The sequence below is a fragment of the Mobula birostris genome, chromosome 8 (genome assembly GCF_030028105.1).
Source record: "Mobula birostris isolate sMobBir1 chromosome 8, sMobBir1.hap1, whole genome shotgun sequence".
In the NCBI taxonomy this organism is placed as follows: Eukaryota; Metazoa; Chordata; class Chondrichthyes; order Myliobatiformes; family Myliobatidae; genus Mobula; species Mobula birostris.
Window position 1 is genome coordinate 153,826,371 of NC_092377.1, and position 25,483 is coordinate 153,851,853.

General features: G+C 45.6%; 1 protein-coding gene across 1 annotated transcript in view; it reads right to left on the bottom strand.

Annotated features, from left to right (window-relative positions):
• Positions 1-1,679: 1,679 nt before the first annotated feature.
• The window catches only part of LOC140201848 (uncharacterized), an 83,522-nt gene continuing 59,718 nt past the window's right edge, over positions 1,680-25,483 (bottom strand). Inside the window, exons 14-23 of the mRNA XM_072266571.1 lie at positions 22,487-22,674; positions 20,651-20,932; positions 19,397-19,568; positions 18,161-18,251; positions 14,982-15,112; positions 11,467-11,586; positions 8,042-8,181; positions 2,859-3,026; positions 2,562-2,693; positions 1,680-1,820 (exon numbers count right to left, since the gene is read on the bottom strand). Of these exons, the coding sequence (XP_072122672.1) occupies positions 1,752-1,820; positions 2,562-2,693; positions 2,859-3,026; positions 8,042-8,181; positions 11,467-11,586; positions 14,982-15,112; positions 18,161-18,251; positions 19,397-19,568; positions 20,651-20,932; positions 22,487-22,674 (1,493 nt within the window). The 3' untranslated portion in view covers positions 1,680-1,751. The remainder of the gene's footprint in view (positions 1,821-2,561; positions 2,694-2,858; positions 3,027-8,041; positions 8,182-11,466; positions 11,587-14,981; positions 15,113-18,160; positions 18,252-19,396; positions 19,569-20,650; positions 20,933-22,486; positions 22,675-25,483) is intronic.

The following is a 25,483-nucleotide window of genomic DNA, read 5'->3' on the forward strand; positions in this document are numbered from 1 at the left end:
AACAGGTGGTGGATGGTCGTATGAGCAGCGGGTGTATATCACAAGTCCTGGTTATGCAACCACTGACGCCAGGCAGACAATCTCTGAAGAGTATTTACAATGGCCGAGGTCACCCGTCTTGTAAAGGCACTGCCCAGAAGGCGGCAATGGCAAACCACTTCTGTAGAACAATTTGCCAAGAACAATCATGGTCATGGAAAGCCCACATCGTACGAGGTGGCGCATAATTCTCAGTGAAACCTTTCAAATGTCTTCAGGCCTAGACAGAGCAGATGTGGAAAGGATGTTTCCCATGGTGGGAGAGTCTAGGACATGAGGGCACAGCTTCAGGATAGAAGGGGCGCCCTTTCAAAACACAGATGCAGAGATATTTCTTTAGCCAGAGGGTGGTAAATTTGTGGAATTTGTTGCCACATGCAGCTGTGGAGGCCAGGTCGTTGGATATATTTAAGGCAGAGATTGATAGGTTCCTGATTGGATATGGCATCAAAGATTACGAGGAGAAGGCCAGGGATTGGGGTTGAGGAGGAGAGAGAGAAGGATCAGCCATGATTGAATGGTGCAGCAGACTCGGGGGGCCAGATGGCCTAATTCTGCTCCTATGTCTTATAATGAGCAAACAGGGCGCAGAACCAGTCTTTAACTCTTACAAGTATTTCCATATTTACAAGCCCCGTTTACAATGGAACAACGGATCTTCTCAAATGCTGCGGCAGCTGGGTCACTGCTAAACGTGATGGAGAAGGCTTAGTCTGGTGGAAGATCTGACTCCTTCTTGGGAGGGGTGAGGCATGGGCTGGCAGCTGATAGGCAGACCAAGGAGGAGTGGAGGCTGATGGGTAATAGATGGAAGCAGACAGGGTTAAGGAAATAAGGCAGATGAAGCAAAGTGGGAGGAGGGTGAAGGTGGACAGAGTCTGGAAGCTGATCAGCAATGTCTCAAAGCCTTGCCGTGGGGTGGCATGGTAGCACAGTGGTTAGCACAATGCTTTACAGTGCAGGTGACCTGGGTTCAATTCCCACCACTGCCTGTAAGGATTTGTATGCTCTCTGGGACCATGTAGTGGGTTTCCACCCACAGTCCAAATACATACCAGTTGGTAGGTTAATTTATATTGTAAATTGTCCCATGATTAGGATGGGATTAAATCAAGGACGTCTGGGTAGTGTGGTTTGAAGGGCCAGAAGGGCCTATTCTACGCTGTATCACAATAAAGTGAAATAGCCTGCAAGTACTGGACTCTGATATGAGAGGAACCACTGGGAAAGTGGTGAAGGGAGAGGGGATCCAGTGGATGAAGTGTGTAAGGAGTAGGGGACCCACGGGTGACGGTGCGGAGTGGGGAGAATGCAAAATGCCCCAAGAACGGGAGGACTGGAAGTTGGGATGCGGAGTACCAGGAGTGATAGGCCTTGCTCTTCTGCGCCCTCTGCTGTGAGAAGGCAATATCACACCCCAGACGGTGCACTGCACTGGCTACAGGCCTCTGACCTGTCCGCAGAGAAACACAGCGTTCATCTCACGAGTCAGACTGGAGTTGAGAGCTGCTGCCTTAGTGAGGTGAAAAATTGTTTCCTATTCATCATACCCAATTAATACAAGTCACCCTGTGTGTCGTACCTTCTTGACATTTTATAATTAGCAGAGATTGGGATGAACTGATGATACCCGGGAGGTGTTATATTACAAAACTTCATTTATTTTATTATCGTCATGTTTAATTTTCAGTGCTCCCCACGGGCTGCTGAACTCAGCCCTGTGCTGTAGCTGCCAGCGTCTCCACGCAGTCTTTCACAGTGTCGTAGAGGATGCTTTTCATCTGGGGAGACAAAAGCAAATGACGTATTAACAGAACGCTAAATGGAACAGGTACCACGTTAAAGAGCTGAGTAATAGGGTCACTGTGATATTTTTCTGGTCACCATCACCCACGTCACTCCCTTTCAGGAACATATTAACTCCTCCACAGCCCAGCTTTTCCTTCTGTCTCTCCACTCCCCACTCCTCTTCATCTCCCATTCACCACTCTCCTCTACCTCTCCCCACCTCACCCTCCTCTTCCCCTGCTCACTCACCCTCTTCTGTTCCCTCCTCCTCCACCTCAGCTCTCTCTCCCTCCCCTCCTCTGTGCAAAGCCTATCTGCACTTATGTTGGAGGAACAACACCTTGTATTCCATTTGGGTAGCCTCCAACCTGATGGGACGAACATTGACTTCCCAAACTTCCGGTAATGACCCCCACCCCTCCTCCTTCACCATTTCCCACCCCCTTTTCCCTCTCTCAGCTTATCTCCCCCCTTCCCTTTTCTCCATGGCTGCCTGTCTCTTTCACCAATCAACTTCCCAGCTCTTTACTTCATCCTCCTTCCTCCAGGCTTCACCCATCACCTCATGTTTTTCTCTCCTCTCTCCCTGCTTTTTAAATCTTCCTACTCAGCTTTTTTTTCCTCCAGTCCTGCCAAAGGGTTTCAGCCTGAAACACCGACTGTCCACTCTTTTCCTAGATGCTGCCTAGCCTGCAGAATTCCTCCAGCCTTTTGTGCCCGTTGCTAAGGCCCACCTGTAGTTTGTGTCCATTTTGCATCAGAGACTTGTTCTCTCCCGTGAGAGCCCTTGTTGTGAATGAGTGTTTGATGTGCTCCGGCGAGACGAACTGTTTAGTGACAGAGATACAACTGCTCAAGTACTGCACCTGTACGGGAGACAGACAAGGATGTCAGATGCCGCGCACGTCACAGGCGGGAGCCCGCGGTCCGTTTCACGGCAGCAGAGTTCGCTGCCCATCAGCTTTGAGCTTTCTCCGCCAGCATTTGAATAGAAATGCATAAAACCTTGACTCAATCATCAGTGACGTTACCTGATAGGTGGTTGCGGTCGGAATGAGAATGGCATCACCCCTGAACTGCAACACTGCCCTGCCTTGGATCCCGCTTTCTTCAAGTAGTCTTGTCCTCAGGCTCTGATCCAGGTAACAGCTCTGAACGGAGACTTGATCCTGACCTTCGGCATCCCCTTCCCTCACAACCTGAGAACACAGATCATAAGGCATAGGAGTAGAATCAGTCCATTCAGGCCATCATGTCTGTTCTGCCATTTTATCACGGCTGATTTATTTTCCCTCTCAACCCCATTCTCCTGCCTTTTTTTTTCCCCCTATAACCATTGACACCCTTGCTAATTTAGGATCTATCAATCCCCACTTTAAATATACCCAATGACTTGGCCTCCACAGCGGCCTGTGGTGATGAATTCCACAGACTCACCACTCTCTGGCTGAAGAAATTCCTCCTTGTCCTTCCATTACGAGGCTATTCCCTCTGGCCCTAGACTTTCCCCACACTAGGAAGCATTCTCTACATGTTCTGTCTATTTAGGCCTTTCAGTATTCAGTTTCAAGGAGACCTCCCCCCCCTCCCATTGTTCCACACTCCAGCATGTACGGGCCAAGAGCCATCAAACGCTCCTCATACTTTAAATCGATCATTCTTGTAAGTCAACTCTGGGCCCTCTCCAGTCTCAAATGCCAGCACATCCTTTCTTAGATGGGGCCAAAAGCTACTCACACAGTACTCCAAACGTGGCCTTATAACGTCTCAGCTTTCCATCCTTGCTTTTCTATTCTGGTCCTCTTGAAATGAATGCTAGCATTGTATTTGCCTTCCTCACCACCGACTCAAGCTGCAAGCTAAACTTCAGAAAATCCTGCACTGGGACTCCCGAATCCCTTTGCACCTCCGATTTTTCAATTTGCTTCCCATTTAGAAAATGGTCTATGCCTTTATTCATTCTACCAAGTGCTTAACCATACACTTCCCTACACTTCCATTTGCCACTTCTTTGCCCTAATCTGTCCAAGTCCTTCTGCAGTCTCCCAGCTTCCTCAACTCCTACCGCTACCTGCCGCTCCTCCTAGCTTTGGATCGTCACAAACTGTGCCACAAACCCATCAAATAACATGAAAATTAGTGGACCCAAAACTGACCCCTGTGGAACACTGCTAGTCGCTGGCAACCAACCAGGAAAAAGCCTAGTTTATTTCTACTCTTTGCCTTCTGCCAGTCAATCTTCTGTCCATTCTAGTATCTTTCCTGTATATTATGGGCTTTTATCTTGATTTGTAGTTTCATGTACAAAGCATGTTAAAGGCCTTGCGAAAATCCACGTAAAATACATCTAGCTAGTCTCCTCTGTCTATCCCGCCTGTTACTTCCTTAGAATTCCCAGAGACTTGTCGGGGATGAGAGGAGACTATCTAGAGGTACATATATGATGAGACGCATAGAATGGACATCCATCTCCCACTTCCCGAGGAACGAATGGCTAACAGAGAGGGAATCATTTTCAGATGATTAGAAGTATGGGGGGGGGGGCGGGGGATGTCAGAGGCAGGTTTCATACTCAGAGTAATAATGGACTGCTGGGGGTGGTGGTAGAGGCAAATGCATTAGGGACATTTAAGACGCTGGAGGAACTCAGCGTCGGGTAGCATCCTTGGAAACGATCAATGTTTCATGCCGGAACCCTTCGTCGGGACTGAAGAGGGAAAGGGCAGAGGCCCTATAAAGAAGGTGGGGGGAGGGTGGGAAGGAGAAGGCTGGTAGGTTCCAGGTGAAAAACCAGTAAGGGGAAAGATAAAGGGGTGGAGGAAGGGAGGCAGGGAGGTGATAGGCAGGAAAGGTGAAGAAAGAATAGCGGAAAACACAATGGGTAGTAGAAAGAGACGGAACCATGAGGGAGGTGATAGGCAGCTGGGGGAGGGGGCAGAGTGACATAGGGATAGGGGAAGGGAGGAGGAGGGAATTACCGGAAGTTGGAGAATTCTATGTTCATACCAAGGGGCTGGAGACTACCTAGACGGTAAATGGAGTGTTGCTCCTCCAACCTGAGTTTAGCCTCATCATGGCTGTAGAGGAGGCCATGTATGGACATATCCGAATGGGAATGGGAAGCAGAGTTGAAGTGGGTGGCTACTGGGAGATCCTGTCTGTTGTGGCGGACGGAGTGGAGGTGCTCGACGAAGCGGTCCCCCAATCTGCGTCGGGTTTCACCGATGTAGAGGAGGCCGCACTGGGAGCACCAGATGCAATAGATGACCCCAACAGACTCACAAGTGAAGTGTTGCCTCACCTGGAAGGACTGTTTGGGGCCCTGATTGGTGGCAAGAGAGGAGGTGTAGGGACAGTTGTAGCACTTACGCTTACAGGGATAAGTGCCGGGTGGGAGATCCGTGGGGAGGGACGTGTGGATCAGGGAGTCGCGGAGGGACCAGCGTGTTGTGAGTGTTGCTTTGACTCCAGCATCTGCAGAGTATTTGGTATTTAGGGACATTTAAGAGACTTTTTAGGCAAATGAATGAAAGAAAAAATTAATTGCATGAGCAAATGGTTGGATTATAGTAGTTTACAAGGTCAGCACAACTTTGTGAGCCAAAGGACTTGTACTGTACAGTACAGTTTGACTTTGTGTCATTCTGGCCAATGCTACCTACATTAACTGGACCGGACAACAGTATACAGGATGAGAATTTATACCCACAATCCCAGAAGCTTCCCTGAAATGTAATCTCAAACAAAGCTGGTAATTGTACACACTGTGAGTGAGAAAGGGGAGAGAAACAGACATATGGCTCTGATCGCCCCAGTTCCATTTGTTTGAAGAAACTTTCAGAAATATTGTCAAACTAGTTCGTAAACTGGTTTACAAATGTCATTTTACTTACTTGTTGAGATAAAATGCAGAACAGGCCTTTTCAGCCCTTTGAGCTGTGTCACCCAGTAACCCACCTATTTAATCCTCACCTAATCACAGGACAATTTAGAATGACTAATTAAACTACTATCCAGTATATCTTTAAACTGTGGGAGGAAACGCACGTGGTTCACGGGGAGAACATACAACCTCCTTACAATTGGCACCAGAATTGAACTTCCTAACACCAGAATGCCTGAGCTGTAGTCGCAATGCACTAACCGCGACGTTACCATGGTACCCATATCACACGACAGTGACAGAGGTTTGAATGAACAACATACATAGTTGGTGTGAAGTTTAATAGCTTAACTTTCCTCTCATAAATGTACGTGACTGTAGATATGTAATTCTATTGAACTATCTGCACACCTTAAATATTATTGGTGTAGGCTACTATAACCACTAGAAATCTATTTGTTCATCTGGAATGTAATTCATACAGCTCAATATCCTAAGGGAGAAGAGAGATGAACTGTTGTTTGTTCAAGGTAGGAGAATTGAGGAGGGAGGAGTGTAATTTAACATTATGGAAAGCTGGAGTTTCTATTGTTTGTGGCAGTGGGATTTGCCCTCAGGAGTGAAGTCATGGTTACCGAGGTCGGGAATGGTAGTCCGTCAGTCACCAGAGGTGGGCTGCCCTCAGCCTGTCATTAGCTTGTGTTGGTTGTTAAGGCAAACACTTTGTCACTGTATGTTTCGATGTACGTGCGATAAATAAATGAATCTGAATCCGAGATGTGGATTAGCCCCGGGACTGTTGTGTGTATACACAGGCTTTAGCTCGCGGTGCTAGAGTAGGGAGGCCTGCAAGGCTGCTTCATGTCAGAGGCTGCATCAGATTATTGTCATGACCCTACTACCTCCAGTAAAGTGCAGACAAAGTCCAGTTTACGATGGTTAGTAAGTGATGATAACGTTGGCCAGGACTTCTGCAAAGCCATGGTAATTCAATCACTAAACGCAGGAGGCAGGCAAAGCAGCAATCCTCGGGCAGTCAAACCTAATCCCATCAGCAGCTCAGCTGACAGCTGCTTTGAGTCGTCAATCACACACCCTCAGTGTTCGCTCACCCCTCTTGAATGCCCCCTAAATGAGCAGGATTTGAGAAAAACACCAGGAAAAGAATTCGGACCCATTTTGGGGGGCTTTGAGGCTCATTTTGCATGTATTTCTGGATTCTAGTTACTCTTTTATTTTTCTCCCCTGCTGCTTTTGAGTGATTTGGTCGGGGCAATTGATACGGACTGGAGCGCTTTGGCGCACACCAGCTCCACAGCCTGCAGTGGGCTAATGGAGGCGGCCATGAAATGAACATTACTGGTCTCCTAGTTTGACGTTTGATACTCTGTATGTTGTTCGCTCGCTTTTTGCCATTTGCATCATTTGTTCCTTTTACATGCGCTGTTTTCTTTGAACGGGTTCCTTGGGGTTTCTTTGTGGCGGCAGGCGGACAAATCTCAGAGTTGTATTCTGTATACTGACTTTGATATTAAATGTACCTTGAACCTTTGGAATTTGGGCTATTTGACCCATCAAATCTACTGCGCCATTTAATCACGACCCATTTTTCTTTCCCGCAGTCCCATTCATCTGACTGCTCCTTGTAAACCTCAACCCTCTTACCAATCAAAAACCCAAAAACCTTTAACTTGAATACACACAACTTGGCCTCCACAGCCCTCCAGGAGTACGAATTCTATAGATTCACCACCCTCAAGAAATCCCTCCTCATTTATGTCCTAAATGGATGTCCCTTTATTCTGAGAACGTGGCCTTAGATCCTAGGCTCACCTACTAATGGATACATCCTTTTTATGTCCAGCTTATCCAGCCTTCTGGCATTTGGTAGGCTTCAGTGAGAACACCCCCACCCCCCCAATCGTCCTGAATTTTACTGAGTCAGTGAAAATTCTGCACATATTGAGCCTTGCATGTGCATATTATTCTTGTGAACCTCCTCTGGTCCTCTATGGAGCCAGCACTACCATTCCTTAGAAACAGGCCTAAAACTGCTCACAATACTCCAAATGTGGTCTGATCAATGCCTTACAAAGCCTCAGCAGTACATCCCAGTTTTTTTATATCATAGTCCTCTCAATATGAATGCCAACATTGCATTTGCCTCCTTACTTCCAGCTCAACATGGAAGTTAAGCTTACAGGAATCCTCAACTTGGTCTCCCAAGTCCTTTCGCACCTCCAATGTAAGTTCTCTTCCTATCGAGAATCATTCTCTAATGCCTGGTTACAAAGTGAGTCATTTTGTCTCTAACAGGTAATCAAAATTTACCTTCTGCAAAAACTCCTTTATCCTCTCTGTGTCCTGGCTGGTATAGACGTGCCAGAGAGCTCCAGGACTCTCATTTGGGTCCCTCAGTCGCCTTATTACTGCGTCGTCCACTGCATCTCCCTCCAGGCTGGTTAGAATTGCTGTTTAAAATAACACAACAATTACTGTTGACAGGACACACAAGGGTGACCTTTGAAATCATTCCCCGTCAGCACAGCCCGCTTCCCTCGGACAGACTTTGATTCTCAACTTGTGGCTTTGCAAACTGCAGACATAAATGAGAAACACCACTAACCAGTGGGCACCAGCTTGGTCACATTACATAGAGTATGAAGCTCTACTCTCAACACATCCTTTCGCGATGTGAGGAGTTGGCCTTCCATTTTATAGATGAAAAATGAGCATTATTTTGTCACATGTACATGGAAACATACAGTGAAATGCATTGTTTGCATCAAAGCAAACCAGCTGAAGGCAACTGGCAACTATCGCCACAATTCCGGAGCCAACGTAACTTAACGTACATCTTTGGAATGTGGGAGGAACCTCAAATTTAAGAAGCTCTTAGATAGGCACATGGATGATAGAAAGATGGAGGTTTATAAAACACAGAAGAGTACAGCATAGGAACAGGCCATTCGGCCTACAATGTTGTGCCGAACTAGATAAGAAGCAAATCAAAAACACCCAAACACCAATCCCTCCTACCTACACCATGTTCATATCTCTCCATCTTCCTTATATCCATGTAGGAGGGAAAGGTTAGGTTGATTTTAGCATAGCTTAGAAGTTTGGCACAATATCATGGACCAAAAGGCTTGTACAGTGTGATGTTGTACTACATGAAACCAGAGCACTTAGGGAAACCCACACGGTTACAGTGAGGATGTACTAACTTCTAACAGACAGTGGCAGGAACCGAGCCCCGACGCTGTAAAGTGATTGCGCTAACCAATATGCTACCACGTCGCTCCAGTATAGCTTGCCCTGCTGACAGTGTGCTTTGCCTCCATGGCCTCCTTTACTGCTACAATCAGGCCACACTCTGGTTGGAAGAGCACCACCTCATCTTCTGCCCGGGTAGCCTCCATCCTGATGACATGAACATCAATTTTTCCAACTCCTAGTAATTTCTCCCCCAATGCCCTTTCTCTCTTCTCCCATTCTGGCTCCCCTCTTGCCTCTTCTCTTCTCACCTCCCTCTGGTATGCCTCTTCCTTCCCTTTCTCCCATGGTCCACTCTCATTAGATTTCTTCATCTTCTTTACCTCTTTAAACAATCACCCCAGCTTCTCACTTCATTCCCCCACCCACACACCAACACCCAACCACCTGCCTTCTCCATTCTTCTGATTGCACCTATCATTGGCCAGTTTGTAATCCTTTCCCTCCACCACTGTCCTATTCTGGCTTCTTCCCCCTTGCTTTCCAGTCCTGATGAAGGGTCTTGGCCCAAAATGTCAGCAGTTTATTCCTCTGCATAGATGCTGCCTGGCCTGCTGAGTTCCTCTAGCTTTTAGTGCAAGTTGAACTTACTTTTTTTTCCTCCCAGTGCTGCCTCAGTGCACTGTTGTAATGAAATGGCAAATCAAAGTTTTCAGTGTTACAGTGATAAAATATAAGAAAAATCAATTTACAAACTGGGTGAAGGCCTTTAGCCTCACATTCAAAACCGATCAAATGGCGGCAACTCCATTTTGTACGGAAGGCAGTTGTACTGACCCCATTAGAGACCCCGATCAACCGGCTGACAAGCTGGATAATTTGTCTTTTGGTTCACTGTTCTGATGTAACAGGTCTGTGGCTCACCGAGGTTAGCCCATGATGTGAAGCTCTGTGTAAACTGATGCATGTTGAACAGGTTTTGGACAACGTGAGAGTAACTATGACGATACAATAGTCTTTCACAATAAGTGAATAATCTTTAAAAATCCTATTAAGTCCTTGTACAGCCTGAAGCCTCGCAATATGTCACAGAAATCCAAACACATTGCTTCGAGGACAATACGAATCTTGCTTTGCGGTAAAAATAGAAAATACGCAAAATGTTGAAGAGGTCAGTGGGGACAGAAAGAGTCAATCTTTCACAAGAGCTCATCAGAATTGAAAAGAGAAAATAAACTTATTTTAAATCGTAGAGAAGGGAGAAGTGGAGAGAACAAAGGGAATGTCTGCGATAGGCTGCAGAGAGATTTTTTTTTATGATGGAATAGAGATGTGGGTGGTGGGGTGGAGATACGCCTCTACCAAAGGATGTGTAAGGTGCTTCTTCCTACTGCTAGCCTGCAGGTCACCCTAGGACAAGGTGTAGCACCTGCTTAGCGCCACCCCCTCCCACCCTGATCAGGGTCACATGAAGCCATAGGGGCAGGTGATGGATGCTCGTATGAGCAGCTGGTGCATATCACAAGTCCTTGCTATGTGACCACTGATGCCAAGCAGACAATCTCTGAAGAGTATTGATAATGGCTGGGGTCACCTATCTTGTAAAGACACTGCCCAGAAGAAAGCAATGGCAAACCACATCTGTAGAAAAATTTGCCAAGAACAATCGTAGTAATGGAAAGACCATGGCCCACCCACATCGTACCACACAGCACATAATGATGATGGTGATGATAGATGTGTGAGCAATTTTGTTTTACAGACGCTGGAATGTACCACCAGGGGTGGTAGTGGAGGCAAATACGAGGCGGTTAAAAGGCTTGTAGATAGGTACATGAATGTCCAACGAATGGAAGGATGTGGTTATTGTGTATGCAAAAGAAGACCACAACCTTGTTGTTGGCTTTAGAGGGTTGTGTGCCTCAATGATCTGGAGAACTGTGTTGACTGGAGTCAAGGCTTTATGCTTTGGCTCTTGGGCAGGGTCACCCATGCCAAACAGGTCAAAGGGTAGAGTCCACCGGTCCTCCAGGTTCAGGAGTTCAACTCAGGGCTAGCAACCCTGCTGTTTCTGTAACAGTTTTGTTTTACCAGTCAATGAGGAATCCTTCTACATCTGAGTGTGACAGTATTTCTGAGTCTACACCTCGGGCTTCTATCTCTAACAACCTGTAGTTGTTACCTTGACAATGCCAGTCCTATCAGACATTCCCTTTGATCTTTTCACCCTTTCACCTCTTGCACAGTCCATTTTCAATGAAGGGTGCTTGAAATGAAACACTGACTCTGCTTCCCTCCCCATGGATGCTGCCTGAACTGCTGAGCATTTCCAACATCTCTAGTTTTTTAAAATTCTAATTTTACGTTCTAAGATACTCAGCCTGACCTCATTCACTGAAGCTGTTGATCAGCACAACATGGATCAGACAAGGAATGCATGGCTAAAACTACAAGGGAATGACCCAGGCAAAGGTCACATGCACACAAGGTGAGGAGGAGCAGAGAATGATGGACAGAGTGAGAGCGAGCTTTCAATGAACCTTTCTCCAGGGTGTCCCGGTCCTCCTTTGGTGGCTCCGCATGGACCAAGATGTGAAGTGTGTCTGTCAGTTCCAGGTGGAGATTGGTACTTCCTTTATTACCATCATCCAGGCTCAGGCCTGCAAAACAAACACAGTTTTCTCGTCAAAACAACTTCTAGAGAACAATTCAAAAAATAAGAATGTCATTCTATCCTCAGCATGAAGATTCAGATCCAGAGACTGATGAGATGTGTCCCCGGTTGCTGTCAGAGATTGCTAGGGCCCCATGGAGACTTAAATCCCTACTGGACGTATTTGAGGAGCCACATCACTGGAGGACAGCAAAATGTGGCACCTTTTCTCAAGGGGACAAGGGATAAGTGTGGTACGCAAGGGATAAGGAAGTTATAGGAAAAATATTGGAGGGACAGGATTAATCTTAAAGTTAACCTCCAGGTTGAGTCAATAGTGAAGAAGGCAAATGCAATGTTGGCATTCATTTCTAGAGGAATAGAGTATAGGAGCAGGGATGTGATGTTGAGGCTCTATAAGGCGCTAGTGAGACCTCACTTGGAGTACTGTGGGCAGTTTTGGTCTCCTTATTTAAGGAAGGATGTGCTGACGTTGGAGACGGTACAGAGAAGATTCACTAGAATGATTCCGGGAATGAGAGGGTTAATATGAGGAACGTTTGTCCGCTCTTGGACTGTATTCCTTGGAGTTTAGAAGAATGAGGGGAGACCTCATAGAAACATTTTGAATGTTGAAAGACATGGACAGAGTGGATGTGGTAAAGTTGTTTCCCATGATGGGGGAGTCTAGTACGAGAGGGCATGACTTAAGGATTGAAGGGCGCCCATTCAGAACAGAAATGCGAAGAAATTTTTTTAGAGGGTGGTGAATCTATGGAATTTATTGCCACAGGCAGCAGTGGAGGCCAAGTCATTGGCTGTATTTAAGGCAGAGATTGATGGGTATCTGAGTAGCCAGGGCATCAAAGGTTATGGTGAGAAGGTGGGGGAGTGGGACTAAATGGGAGAATGGATCAGCTCATGATAAAATGGCGGAGCAGACTCGATGGGCCGAATGGCCGACTTCTGCTCCTTTGTCTTATGGTCTTAATCCATAATTGGAAAAGGCAAGGATTAATCAACGTCTGTCAGAACTCCTTAGTTAAGGGCCGATCCTATCTGATGACCAATTTGAATTAATTTTTTTCTGAGGAGGTAACAAACAGAGTTGAGGGCAATGTGGTTGATGTAGTCTGCATGGAACTTGGTACAGCCTTTGACTAGATCCCAATGGGAGATGGACTTAAAGGAATCCAAGGCAAATTGGATCCAACATTAGCTTGGTAATAGGAGGGTTGTTCCTGTGATTGGAAGCTATGACTAGTGATTCTGGGATATGTATGGTTTGTTATATGCAGTATAAGCAAACTTGCAGATGACATGGGAATCGATGGTGACTGCTGATAGTCAGGATGGAAATCATGGGCTATAGCATGATACTCTTGACTTACTAAGATGAGCAAAACAATGGCAGATGAAATATAATCCTGATTGGAAAGGCTCTGGGTCCACAGAGCACTCAGTTAATGATCGGGGTCCATAGTAATAAAAAGGTTGGGAACCCTGCTCTAGAGAGTATTGAAGAATGGAGGGACCTTGGTGTGGAAATCCAAAGATCGCTAAAGTTGACAACATAGATAGATAAAGTGATGAAGGTGTATGGGGTACTTGCCTTTATTACTAGGGGTGTGGATTGGAGTTGTGGTAAAGCTATTTAAAGCATTGATCAGGCCATAGCTGGAATACCACATACAGTTCTGGTGGACGCACTGTAAGTGAGGTGTGATGTATTGGAGAGGATATAGAGGAGATTCACCAAGATGATCATTGAGATCAAAGGTTTGGACATGCCAGGTTTGAGGAGTTGAGGAAGCCGAAGGGGAATCTAGGAGATGAACAAAATTACAAGGGCATAGATAGAGGAAAAAATGGATATTTTCCCCCACAGGTGTTTGAAACCTGAATTTTATGGTAACGAGCAGGAAGTTTAAAGGGATCCGAGGAAGAATTTTGTTCACTCTGGGGGTGGCTGGAATCACGAACAAACTGCCTGAGAGAGTGGTGGAATCTGTGACTCTTGTAACATTCAAGAACATGTAGAACACTTGGATTGCCAAGTTATAGGAGGTAGGAGGCTGGAAAATGGGATGAGTATAGATGGGTACTTCATGGTCAGCACGGACACAATGGGCTGAAGGACCCCCAGTCAAAGTCGTGTCAGGGTTTCTGATCTTCACCAGAGTAAAGTGACACACAAAATGCTGGAGGAACTCTTGAGTTCTAATCTACATATCTATCTATTTATTTAGTGACACAGCATGGAGAAGGCTCAGGAACTCCCGACAGCCCCGATGAAACGTAACCTTAATCATGGGACAATTTACAATGACCAATTAACCTACCCAGTAGGCTTTGGGGCTGTGGGAGAAAACCAGCGCACCTGGGGAAAGCTCACGCGTTCCACGGGAAGGATGTACAGACAGTGTTAGACTTGAACCCCAAACTCCGACGCCCTGAGCTGTAACAGCGTCACGCCAAATGATGAAGGGTCTCGGCCTGAAACATCAACTGCTTATTCCCCTCTACTTTGCCTGACCAGCATTTTTGTGTGTGTGCCTCTCAAGATTTCCAGCATTTACAAAATCTCTAGTGCCTCCATGGGAACACTACTGTCAGCCAAGGGTAGTACTCGTCTCCGAGTCAGCAAACAGTTGGCTTATTTCCAATTCTTGAGGGATGATCAGTAAAATTAGGTTGACACTGTCATGCAGCACCGTGGGAGGTATGTACTTTATTGCAAAATTAGACGAATGTCCCCTGTTCTGTTGGTAACATGCTGGTTCAGCTTTCCTGCAAACTCACAGAACAGGATAAAGTTCTTAACTTTGTCATTACAAACAAAGGTCCCAAGGCCCCATTCTGAAGACAGTTAACTCTGGAGCCTGGCCAGGGTTATTTATTTCCCCCTCATCTCACCCTTTTACCACAGTACAAGGAGGCTTGCTGGCAATGATTGTTGCTCGACATTAGAGCAATCTTTCATTCAGTATGTGCCACGTCGTATGACATGAACGATCATGGTCTTTCGACGAGCATGATTGTTCTTGGCAATTCCACCCCCCACCCCCCAAACAGAAGTGGTTTGCCATCGCCTTCTTCTGGGCAGTGTCTTTACAAGACAGGTGACCCCAGCCATTCAGAATGTCTGCCTGGCATCAGAAGACTTGTGATATGCACCAGCTGCTCATATGACCAGCCACCACCTGCCACCTGCTCCCATGGCTTCACCTGACCCTGATCGGGGTGGGGGGTGTGACGAGGGACGACTAAGCAGGTGCTACACTTTGCCCATGGGTAACGGAGGGAAGCACTGCCTCACACTTCCTTTGGTAGAGATGTTATCTCCACCCGGGCACTCTGTCACAGTAATCAAGACCTTAAACATCACAGGGCACTGCTCACCGTATACACTGCACACCCTCAGCTCCAGTTGCGACTTGGCAGTGTCTTCCGGGAAGCGGGACACGAGGTTCAGCTTTCCATCATTCCTGGTGTACTCCGGTAATGGCAGGCTTCTGTGCAGCTCCTCGAACCTGCAGAAGAGGAACAGGGTCACACCGGCCTCGAGGCAGCAGCACGGTAGCCTAGTGTTTAGCGCGACGCTGTTACAGTGCCCGCGACCCGGGTTCAATTCCCTCACACTCTGCAAGGAGTCTGAACATTCTCCCCATGACCGGGTAGGTTTCCTCTGAGTGCTCCAAGTTTCCTGGCACGTTCCAAAGTCGTACTGATTAGTCGGTTAACTGGTCACAAGGGTGTAATTGGTCAGTGTGGGTTCAATGGGTTGGAAGGACCTGTTACTCTTCTGTATCTCTGAATAGAATATAATAAACAAAATAAAGTACATGCATTGGCCAAAAAGTGGGATGTAAAGGGCTGGGGGTTGCGGATGTCTCTGTCATTGGTTTTGCTCTCCTGGTGTAAAGGGAGAGGGTGGAGGAGTGGGACAAGTTGAATTGCTCCCATAGACTTGATGGGCCAAAGGTCCTGTAACCATTTGGCATTTCTGTCTATTTGGAGTTCCCAGTTGCTAGCCATTTCAATTCCTTATTCCAACACCCACATGCCTGGTGTTAGCCTCCTCCGCCGCCGGGAGGAGGCTGAACACAAACTAGAGGCACAGCACCTCATTCATCCTGAGTAACCTACACCCTGAAGGCATGAACACTGAATTTTCCAGATTCCTGAAACTGCATCCCCACGGTCTCGTTTCTCTCTTTTCCTGATCTACCACTGAAGACATTGACATGGACCACCACCACAAGAAAGCAGCATCTATCAAAGATCCCCACCATTTAGGCCATCCCCTCTTCTCCCTACTACCACTGGAGTTGGAAGTACAGAAGCCTTAGGCCCACATCACTTCAGGAATAGCTATTATCCTGCAACCACCAGGACCCTGAACTGGTATGGATAACTTCATTCACCACAACTCAGACTGATTCCATATCCTACAGACTCTCTTTCAAGAACTCTTTAAAACTTATGTTCTCAGTATTAATTTCTTATTGGTAAAATTCATTAACTACACATTGATGTTTGTCAGTCTTTGTTTATGTACTTTTTTTCATAAAATTTTATTGCACTTCATTTTTCTTCTGTAAATGCCTGCAAGAAATTGAATCTTAAGGTAGTATATGGTAACATATGTACTTTGAACCCAGATCTTCCTCTACACCCCACCCCCTTCATCACCCTGCTCCTTTCCCCTTCTCAACATTTCTCCATTAGTCCATCACCCACACACTCTTCCCAATGGGACTTTTCCCCCACTGTTTTCATCTGCCCTCCTCACCCCTTCACTTGATTCCATAAGACATAAGAGCAGAATTGGGCCATTTGGCCCATCGAGTCTGCTTTGCCATTCAATCACGGTTGATCCTTTTATCGCCCTCTTCAACTCCATAACCTTTGATGTCATGTCCAATTAAGAACCTATCAATCTGTGCCTTAAATACTCCTGACAACCTGGCCTTCACAGCTGCCTGGTGCAATAAATTCCACAAATCCATCACCCTCTGTCTAAAGAAGGTCATCAGCTTCAGCCTTTTGTTGCTGCTCCCGATCACCTCCCAGTCTCCGCCACTATTCCCACTCTCCCCTCCTCCATCTATCACCTTCCAGTTCTTGCTGCACCCCTTCCCTTCACCTCTTTATACTGACCATCCATTTCCCCTCCACAGATGCTGCCTGACCAGCTGAGGACCTCCAGCAATGTGTGTTGCTGTGTTTCCGTAATCCATCTGCATCAGCTAGGTTGCCATGGGGAGGAGATGCAAGGAAGTCCACAGGCCATCTCCAAGTGCAGTGGTAAAATTACCTTCCCAGAAGAAAGGCCTTGAGGGATTTAGAGCTAGCGAACAATTAAGAGAGGCCATTCTGATTTACCTTCGCAATATACTACACAGTACGAACTACATTCTTGTTTATACAATTTAAATGATTCAAAGTATATTTATTATTAAAGTATGTATGCAGTATACGAGGGGTGATTGATAAGTTCATGGCCTAAGGTAGGAGTCAATTTTTGAAAACCTAGCACGTTTATTTTTCAACAGTCCCCTCCTACATGTACACACTTAGTCCAGCGGTCATGGAGCATATAGATCCCTTCTTTGTAAAAGTGGTCCACAGCAGGGGTGATTGATAAGTTTGTGGCCTAAGGTAGAAGATGATGAGTTATACAGCTCTCGTTACATGTACGTGCAGTTCAACTCTTTGAGTGCAAATGCAGAAAGTTTGAAGTTTCTCCTCATCTCCTTCTACAGTACCTTAGGCCACAAACTTATCAATCACCCCTGCTGTGGACGACTTCTGGAGGTCCAAAACGCCAACTTCTACAAAGAAGAGATCCGTATGCTCCACGACCGCTGGACTAAGTGTGTAAATGTAGGAAAAATAAATGTGCTAGGTTTTCTAAAATTGACTCCTTCTACCTTGGGCCATGAACTTATCAATCACCCCTCGTCCAACCCTGAGGTCTGCCTTCCCCCTAGACAGCCATGAAACAAAGAAACACTGTGGAACCTATTGAAAGAAAATCAGACATCCTCTCTCCACACGCGAAAAACAAAGATTGCGCGTACGGCAACAAGAAAGAACAAGCAAAAACACGCAAACAAAAGGGTCCGTATTCACTTCAGCTCAGTCCTTTATCTGCAAGCCACCCCGATTCAAAAAATCGGCCAGAAATAGCAAGAGAAAAAGGAGCGACCAGAAAACGCATCATAATGTGAACTACAGTCCAATCCACAAATCGCATCAATTAAACCTTGCTCCTGCACCATTCTCTGACAGCACTGAGGGAGAGAAAGGTCGTTCAAACACAGGGACCTTATCAACTGTAATATATGATCTCTCCCTCCATGTCCTTATTTTGATTATTATTAATGCATCCCTCATTCTAACTTCCCACAATAGTGACATAGTCACTCAAACACCCAGAGTTCCAGGCAAAGAACCTAATTCGGTATTCTCCATTACCTTTACGCTGTGGTTTCCATCTCCCCGATAACACACTCTCAACATTTATAATTGTATACCTTCCATCATAAGTCAAAAAAAAACCACTTGCCACTTACTGAGCGGGCATCTGTTCGCAGAACTCCTTTTCCGAGGCACAGTAATCTAACCGCAAGATCTTTGAGCTTCTACCCTTGAGTCTATGGCAGTCTGCAGGAAGAACAGATAGCCTTTATAAATCACCTTGTCTGACAGTTGGAGAAGCTATGATCTATTTCACTGTAACATCCACAACTGCTTATTAAACCAGTTCATGAACTCTTCAGTGAATTTATAGAAACCAGGTACTCTCAAATAATAGAATCTAATCAAGAGGCTCAGAAAATGTGGAACAGTCTGCAGATCAGGGAGCATCAGTGGGCAAAGCTAATCTTAGAGGTGAGTGGCATTTTATCTAGCATTTACTGATTTCACTTCACAGTTTCAACATCTGTTGCATTAATCCTTTGTTTAAAAACTCAGGAGTGTTACTTAGCCAGGAGGGTGGCGGGATGAGAAACGTCTCCACCAAAGGAGGCGGAAGGTGCTGCTTCTCTCCGCGAGCCTGTAGGTCACCCTGGGGCCAAGGTGTTCCCACAGGCAGCTGTGGAGGGAAAGTCTTTATGTTCATTTAAGGTAGAGGCCGATAGATTCTTGATTGGTCAGGGCATGAAGGGATGTGGGGAGAAGGCAGGAGATTGGAGCTGAGGGGGAAAATGGATCAGTCATGATCAAATGGCAGGGCAGACTCCATGGGCCAAATGGCCTAATTCTGCTCCTATATCTATTGGCCTTACGGTAGCACCTGCTTAGCCCCCCCAACCCCACTGGGGTCACGTGAAGTCATGGGAGCAGCTGGCAGAAGGTTATATGAGCAACTGGTGCATATCACAAGCCCTGGTTGTGCGACCACTAAGCAGACAATCCCTGAAGAGTATCGATAATGGCTGGGGTCTCCCATCTTGGAAAGACACCTCCCGGAAGGCGGCAATGGTATACCACTTCTGTAGAAAAATTTGCCAAGAACAATCATGGCCATGGCTGGAGAAAAGAGTAAGAACAACAGTGTGAAGTGGGGTCTTCCCCACAGGCAATGAAGACGGAAGACTACGATCATCCATGTCATATGACATGGCACATAATGATGATGAATTTAATAGAGAGTTACAGCCTTGGAGAGTTTACATTGAAGAGAGCTCAGGAAGTGAGCTGGAGTTAGGGCATAGAATAATAGATCGACTGGGTCTATATTGACCAAGTATTTATGCTTGAGTTTACTTTGGAGTGAAACTCAATGACAACACTGAGGTACTCACTGGAGTTGGTCTTGAATCCTTCCCAAAACTCCTTACTCCTCGCTCTGGTCAGGACAGAGTGGTCCCTGCAGTTGACCAAGCTCACACTCTGCTCTCCCAGGTCCTGCCTCAAGCACTCAGGCCCCCAGGAGTTACTGTCTGTAGCTGTCAGGACCCCGGACACCAGCACAGGCTTCAGAATAAAATAGAAACAAATCGGTCAACATCCAAGACAAGAGTCTTTTCAACTACTACAGAACAGTACAGAGGAAGCTTTGGTCTGGATCTAACCCATAATGTGGCTGCACTGAGAATGTTTGATGGGACAGTCTACAGCAGGGGCTCCCAACCTGGTGTTCATGAACCCCTTGCTTAATAGCATTGGTCCATGGCATTAGAAAAAGATTAGGTATTTCTGCTCTGAAGGCAGCTTTACTCAATATCTAACCTGTGTTCTCACTACTTGGAGTATTTGATGGAACAATGTACGGTAGCTTTATGAATGTGCCAATAGACAATAGGTGCAGGAGAAGGCCATTCAGCCCTTCGAGCCAGCACCACCATTAACTGTGATCATGGCTGATCATCCACAATCAGTACCCTTTTCTTGCCTTCTCCCCATATCCCTTCACTCCACTATCTTTAAGAGCTCTATCTAACTCTTTCTTGAAAGAATCCAGAGAATTGGCCTCCACTGCCTTCTGAGGCAGAGCATTCCACAGAACCATAACCCTCTGCGTGAAAAAGTTTTTCCCTCAACTCCATTCTAAATTGTCTACCCCTTATTCTTAAACTGTGGCCTCTGGTTCTGGACTCCCCCAACATCGGGAACATGTTTCCTGCCTCTAGCATGTCCAATCTCTTAATAATCTTATATGTTTCAATCAGATCCCCTCTCATCCTTCTAAATTCCAGTGTATACAAGCCCAGTCGCTCCAATCTTTCAACATATGACAACCCCGCCATCCCAGGAATTAACCTCGTGAACCTACGCTGCACTCCCTCAATAGCTAGGATGTCCTTCCTCAAATTTGGAGACCAAAACTGTACACAATACTCCAGGTGTTGTCTCACCAGGGCCCAGTACAACTGCAGAAGGACCTCTTTGCTCCTATACTCAACTCCCCTTGTTATGAAGGCCAACATGCCATTAACCTTCTTCACAATGTGCCTATACTATAATGCGCTTGCACCGGAGTCATCAATAGGATAACACAGAGACATAAGTGTCTTTGTAGAATTTTTATAAATCTGTTAATTATAAACATTTCTCACCAGCCCTTTTATCCAGTATTCCTGGAAGAATTTCCAGTTATTCTTGTTCGTGGGATCCTGTATCCATGGAAAAGTTCCTTTGGCAAGCCACGAATAATGGATGGTGGAGCTCTGTTCTTGGCTTTGCGTGGGGATCTGGTCAGATTCTTTATCCTGAGTCGTCTTCCCCGTCTGATCTTCCGCGTTCTGCCTCGGAGCTTTGGTGATTGGAATCTTCTTCTCCACCACTGACGCAATGATGTCATCCAGGATGCTTGGCATGTTCTGTGATGACACGGTACACTGTCATGTCAGAACGAGAAACAGTACTTTAGAACCTCACGTGCTGAGCGGCAGCGTATTTGCATTAAGGGCGAGGTGTGGCAAACCGTACGGGAAGGGAGCACAGGTGGGTGGATAGTGCAGTTTGTTCAGCCATTGAGACTTACTGCTCAACTTCAGGATTGTTGCACAAAGAGGAGATTAGCATATTGTTATAGACCTGTGCCCCTTTTGTTTGTGGCAGTGGATCACAAAGTTCTAGGGAGCTTTGGAAGAGAAGGCATTCTTGAGCTTAATATGCAGCTAGTTTGCTTGAAGCAACCATCAAAGCAATGAAAAGTCACTTCATCTCTCCAGGTGGCATTGACTGGAAAGGAGCAACTCAAGGCATGCAGTTGGGAAAAAAAATGATAGATTGTCCTAAAGCACTGTACGAGTCTCAATGAGTCGTAGAACACTACAGCACAGCGACAGGCCCCTCAATCCATCCAGACTGTGCCCAAAATATTATCCTGCCCAATCCCATTGGCCTGCACCTCATAGCCCTCCATATCCCTCCCAACCATGTAATTACCCAAATTTCTCTTAAATGCTGAAATCGACCCTATATCCACCAATTGCGCTGTCAGCTCGTTCCACACTCTCACCACCCTCTGAGTCAAGAAGTTCCCCCTCATGCTCCTCTTAAATATTTCACTTTTCACCCTTAACCCATGGCCTCTGGTTGTCTCATCCAAACTCAGTGGGAAAAACCTGCTTACATTTACCATAACTGTATACCACTCATAATGCTATAGACCTCTATCAAATCTCCCCTCATCTTCCTTTGCACCAGGGAATAAGGTCCTAACCAATTCCACCTTTCCCTATAACTCAGGTGCTGAAGTCATTTATCCAGAAAGCAGAATATTGTCACAGAGCAATACAGCACAGAAAAAGCTTTCTTGGCCTAACTAGCCCAAGCTGGCTCAGATTCCCATATTAGCTCATCTTATTTGCTTGGCCCATATCCGTCTAATCCTCGCCAAGTACTTATCCAAGTCAAAGTTCAAAGTGGGTTTCTTATCAAAGTATGTATGCAGTACACAGTCCTGAGATTTGTCTTCCCCAGACAGCCATGAAAAAGAAAAAGTATCAGCCCCCACATTAAAAAAAAAACAAATCCTTAAAATGGCAACAAGAACATGAACTCCCTCCCCCCTCCCCCCATGTGCTTAAAACAAACTGTGCAAACAGCAACAAGAAAGAATGGGCAAAAACACAGAATATAAAAACACAAAAATCAAAAGAGCCTGTTGAATATTGGATTGGTTTGTCCCACTTGTTCCCCAGTGAGCCAGTTGGGATCTTTTGTGATTTACTATAGTGTTCTTGTGTCATGGGATTAGCCTGACCACACTGCAAGAGTCCCCTAGCTCACTCCCTCATAAATCCCCCAGCCTGAAGAAACCACTCTATTCTTTGCAACACACAGAAAGCGCTGGAGGAACTCAGCAGGTCAGGAAGCATCTATGGAAAAGAACAAACAGTCGATATTTTGGGCCAAGACCCCTCTTTGCCCAGACCCATGCTTACACTGTTTAATGTTGTGTAGACTGGAGCAAATGCGATACCAGCGTCTGTGGATCCCAAGCGCAGTTTCCCCGCTGTGCTGGTGAGCAGGTCGCACAGTGTTGAACAGTGCTCGGCCGACTTAGACTCCTGGTCTGCAGGGCTTTTCGAGGCTGTGTTTCTGCGTCTATTACCTGGTATCTCTTCTGCTTCTGTGGTTACGGTGAAGAGAATCAAATCAATGGTGTGTTCATCTTAGAACTTGCAATCTATAAAGTTTCAGTTTCACCCAAGAACTGAAAGCAGACAGGAATGACCTGAAACTACGAATAACCATCTGGTAGGTTACTTAGCTATGGTACATATACCCCTTGTGCCCTGACCTAATAGCAACAAAGGAAACTCTGAAAGAAGGGCTTTGGGGGAGCATTTGGATCTTCCTTCCACGACAAGCAATCTGCTGGATGTACTCAGTGGGTTGAGCAGCATCTGTGGGAGAAAAGGAATTGGCAATGTTTTGGCACAAGTCATCGAGAATTCCTTTTCTTCTTTGGATGCTGTTTGACCTGCTGAGTTCCTCCAGCAGATTACCTGTTGCTCCAGATTCCACCATGTGCAATCTCTTGCATCTCCTGGACCTTGCTTGTTTCTGAAACCCCACGTTGTTTTTGTTGTTTTTTTTTTAAAAAAAATGTTTGACCAGATTGAAAGAACCTGTTAGGTGACCCCATTTACCATCTAGGCCAGACATGGGCCCACACTGCCTGCTATTCCTCAATATTGCACTCGAGAGATTCAAAGGTTCAAAAGTTCTTTTTATTATCAAAGCGTGTATGCAGAATACAACCCTGAGATTTGTCTTCTCCAGATAGCCACAAGATACAGAAAACCACAGTAGTTGAAAGACAGACATAAATCCACCTCCACACAAAAAGAAAAAATAAGTAAACACTCACAAACCCAAACCCCTCCCTCGCACAAAAAAACTAACAGATCACAAACTCCCAGCCTGCCAATCAGCAACAAGAAAGAATGAGCGAGAGCACAAAAAGAAAACATAGAACGGAAAGAAGCCAATCTCAGAATTTTGATAACATCTCCGAGAGATGAAAAATGGCAGATGGAGTTTAATACAGACAAGTGTGAGGTATTGCACGTTGGAAGGACAAACCAAGGAAGAACATACAGGGTTAATGGTAAGGCACTGAGGAGTGCAGTAGAACAGAGGGATCTGGGAATACAGATATAGATCTGGGGATACAGATACAGATACAGTCACAGGTAGATAGGGTCGTAAAGAGAGCTTTTGGTACATTGGCCTTTATTAATCAAAGTATTGAGTATAAGAGCTGGAATGTTATGATGAAGTTGTATAAGGCATTGGTGAGGCTGAATCTGGAGTATTGTGTTCAGTTTTGGTCACCAAATTACAGGAAGGATATAAATAAGGTTGAAAGAGTGCAGAGAAGGTTTACAAGGATGTTGCCGGGACTTGAGAAACTCAGTTACAGAGAAAGGTTGAATAGGTTAGGACTTCATTCCCTGGAGCGTAGAAGAATGAGGGGTGATTTGATAGAGGTATATAAAATTATGATGGGTATAGATAGAGTGAAGGCAAGCAAGCTTTTTCCACTGAGGCAAGGGGAGAAAGAAACCAGAGGACATGGGTTAAGGGTGAGGGGGGAAAAGTTTAAAGGGAACATTAGGGGGGGCTTCTTCACACAGAGAGTGGTGGGAGTATGGAATGAGCTGCCAGACGAGGTGGTAAATGCAGGTTCTTTTTTAATATTTAATAATAAATTGGACAGATACATGGATGGGAGGTGTATGGAGAGATATGGTCCGTGGGCAGGTCAGTGGGACTAGGCAGAAAATGGTTCGGCACAGCCAAGAAGGGCCAAAAGGCCTGTTTCTGTGCTGTAGTTTCTATGGTTTCTAGCATCTCAGGGATTCCACTCTGCTCAAAAAGTTCCTGCACGATTCTGTCCGTCAATGAGCAACTAATTTTAAGTAAAAAGCTTCCGGAATACGCTGGTGGTAAAGTGTGCGAGGTAAAGACACTAGACAAATAAAATCTAGAAGCCCAAGTTCAAATTCTGCCACTGAAGCTGCCATCGGGCAGGAAGTACAGAGGCCTGAAGTCCTATACCATACTTCCCTTCCAACTATTGGAGCTGTGGAATTTAAACTGATTTTCTAATCCAAAAGTGAGGTTGATGAAGAGAAAACATATATGGAACTTAATGGTCTATTCTAATTTCCTTTAAGGAAGGAAATCTGCCATTCTTACTCAGTGAATATGTGACTTTAGACCTACCAATGCAGTTGCCTCTTAAATAGCTCAGCAGGGCCACTGAACTGCAGCACAGTCAGGGATTGGCAATGAATGCTTGCCTTGTCTCTAATACCCAGATCCAAAATTTAAAAAAAGAATAAACAGGAACAAAAAGTTGTACAAATCCGGTAGCTGCTGCTTGCAGTGGCAGTGGAAACAGTGTCAAGCACTCTGTTCCTTCACAAGGAAAATGAGTCGACTGAGGGTAAGGAATCAGCATCAGATTTAGTATCACTGGGATATGTAATGAAATTTGTTTTGCAGCAGTACAGTGCAATACAAAATATTATAAATTACTAAAAAAAAAATACATATATATACACACACACAAATTAAATTAAATTAGTGGAAAAAGAGAACAAAATGGTGAAGTAGTGTGTTTTGTTGGTTCATCGTCGATTCAGAAATCTGATAGCGGAGGGGAAGAAGCAGTTTTCTAAACTTTGAGTGTATGTCTTCAGGCTCCTGTGCCTCCTGTTTGAATAAGTTACAGAGCAGTTGAGACTAGCTACCTGACAAAGCCCAATGGGACAGGTTGGATGGCAAGCTGATACGTCGCTTGGTATTAGGGCAGCGAGCTCAGTGTAGCATGGAATGATTTGCTTCTCGTCACCACACACGTCTCTGTTCTTGTTCAAAAGTGACATAGGCTTGGCCTCAGCTCATCTTTTTTTTTTTGCTTTCAA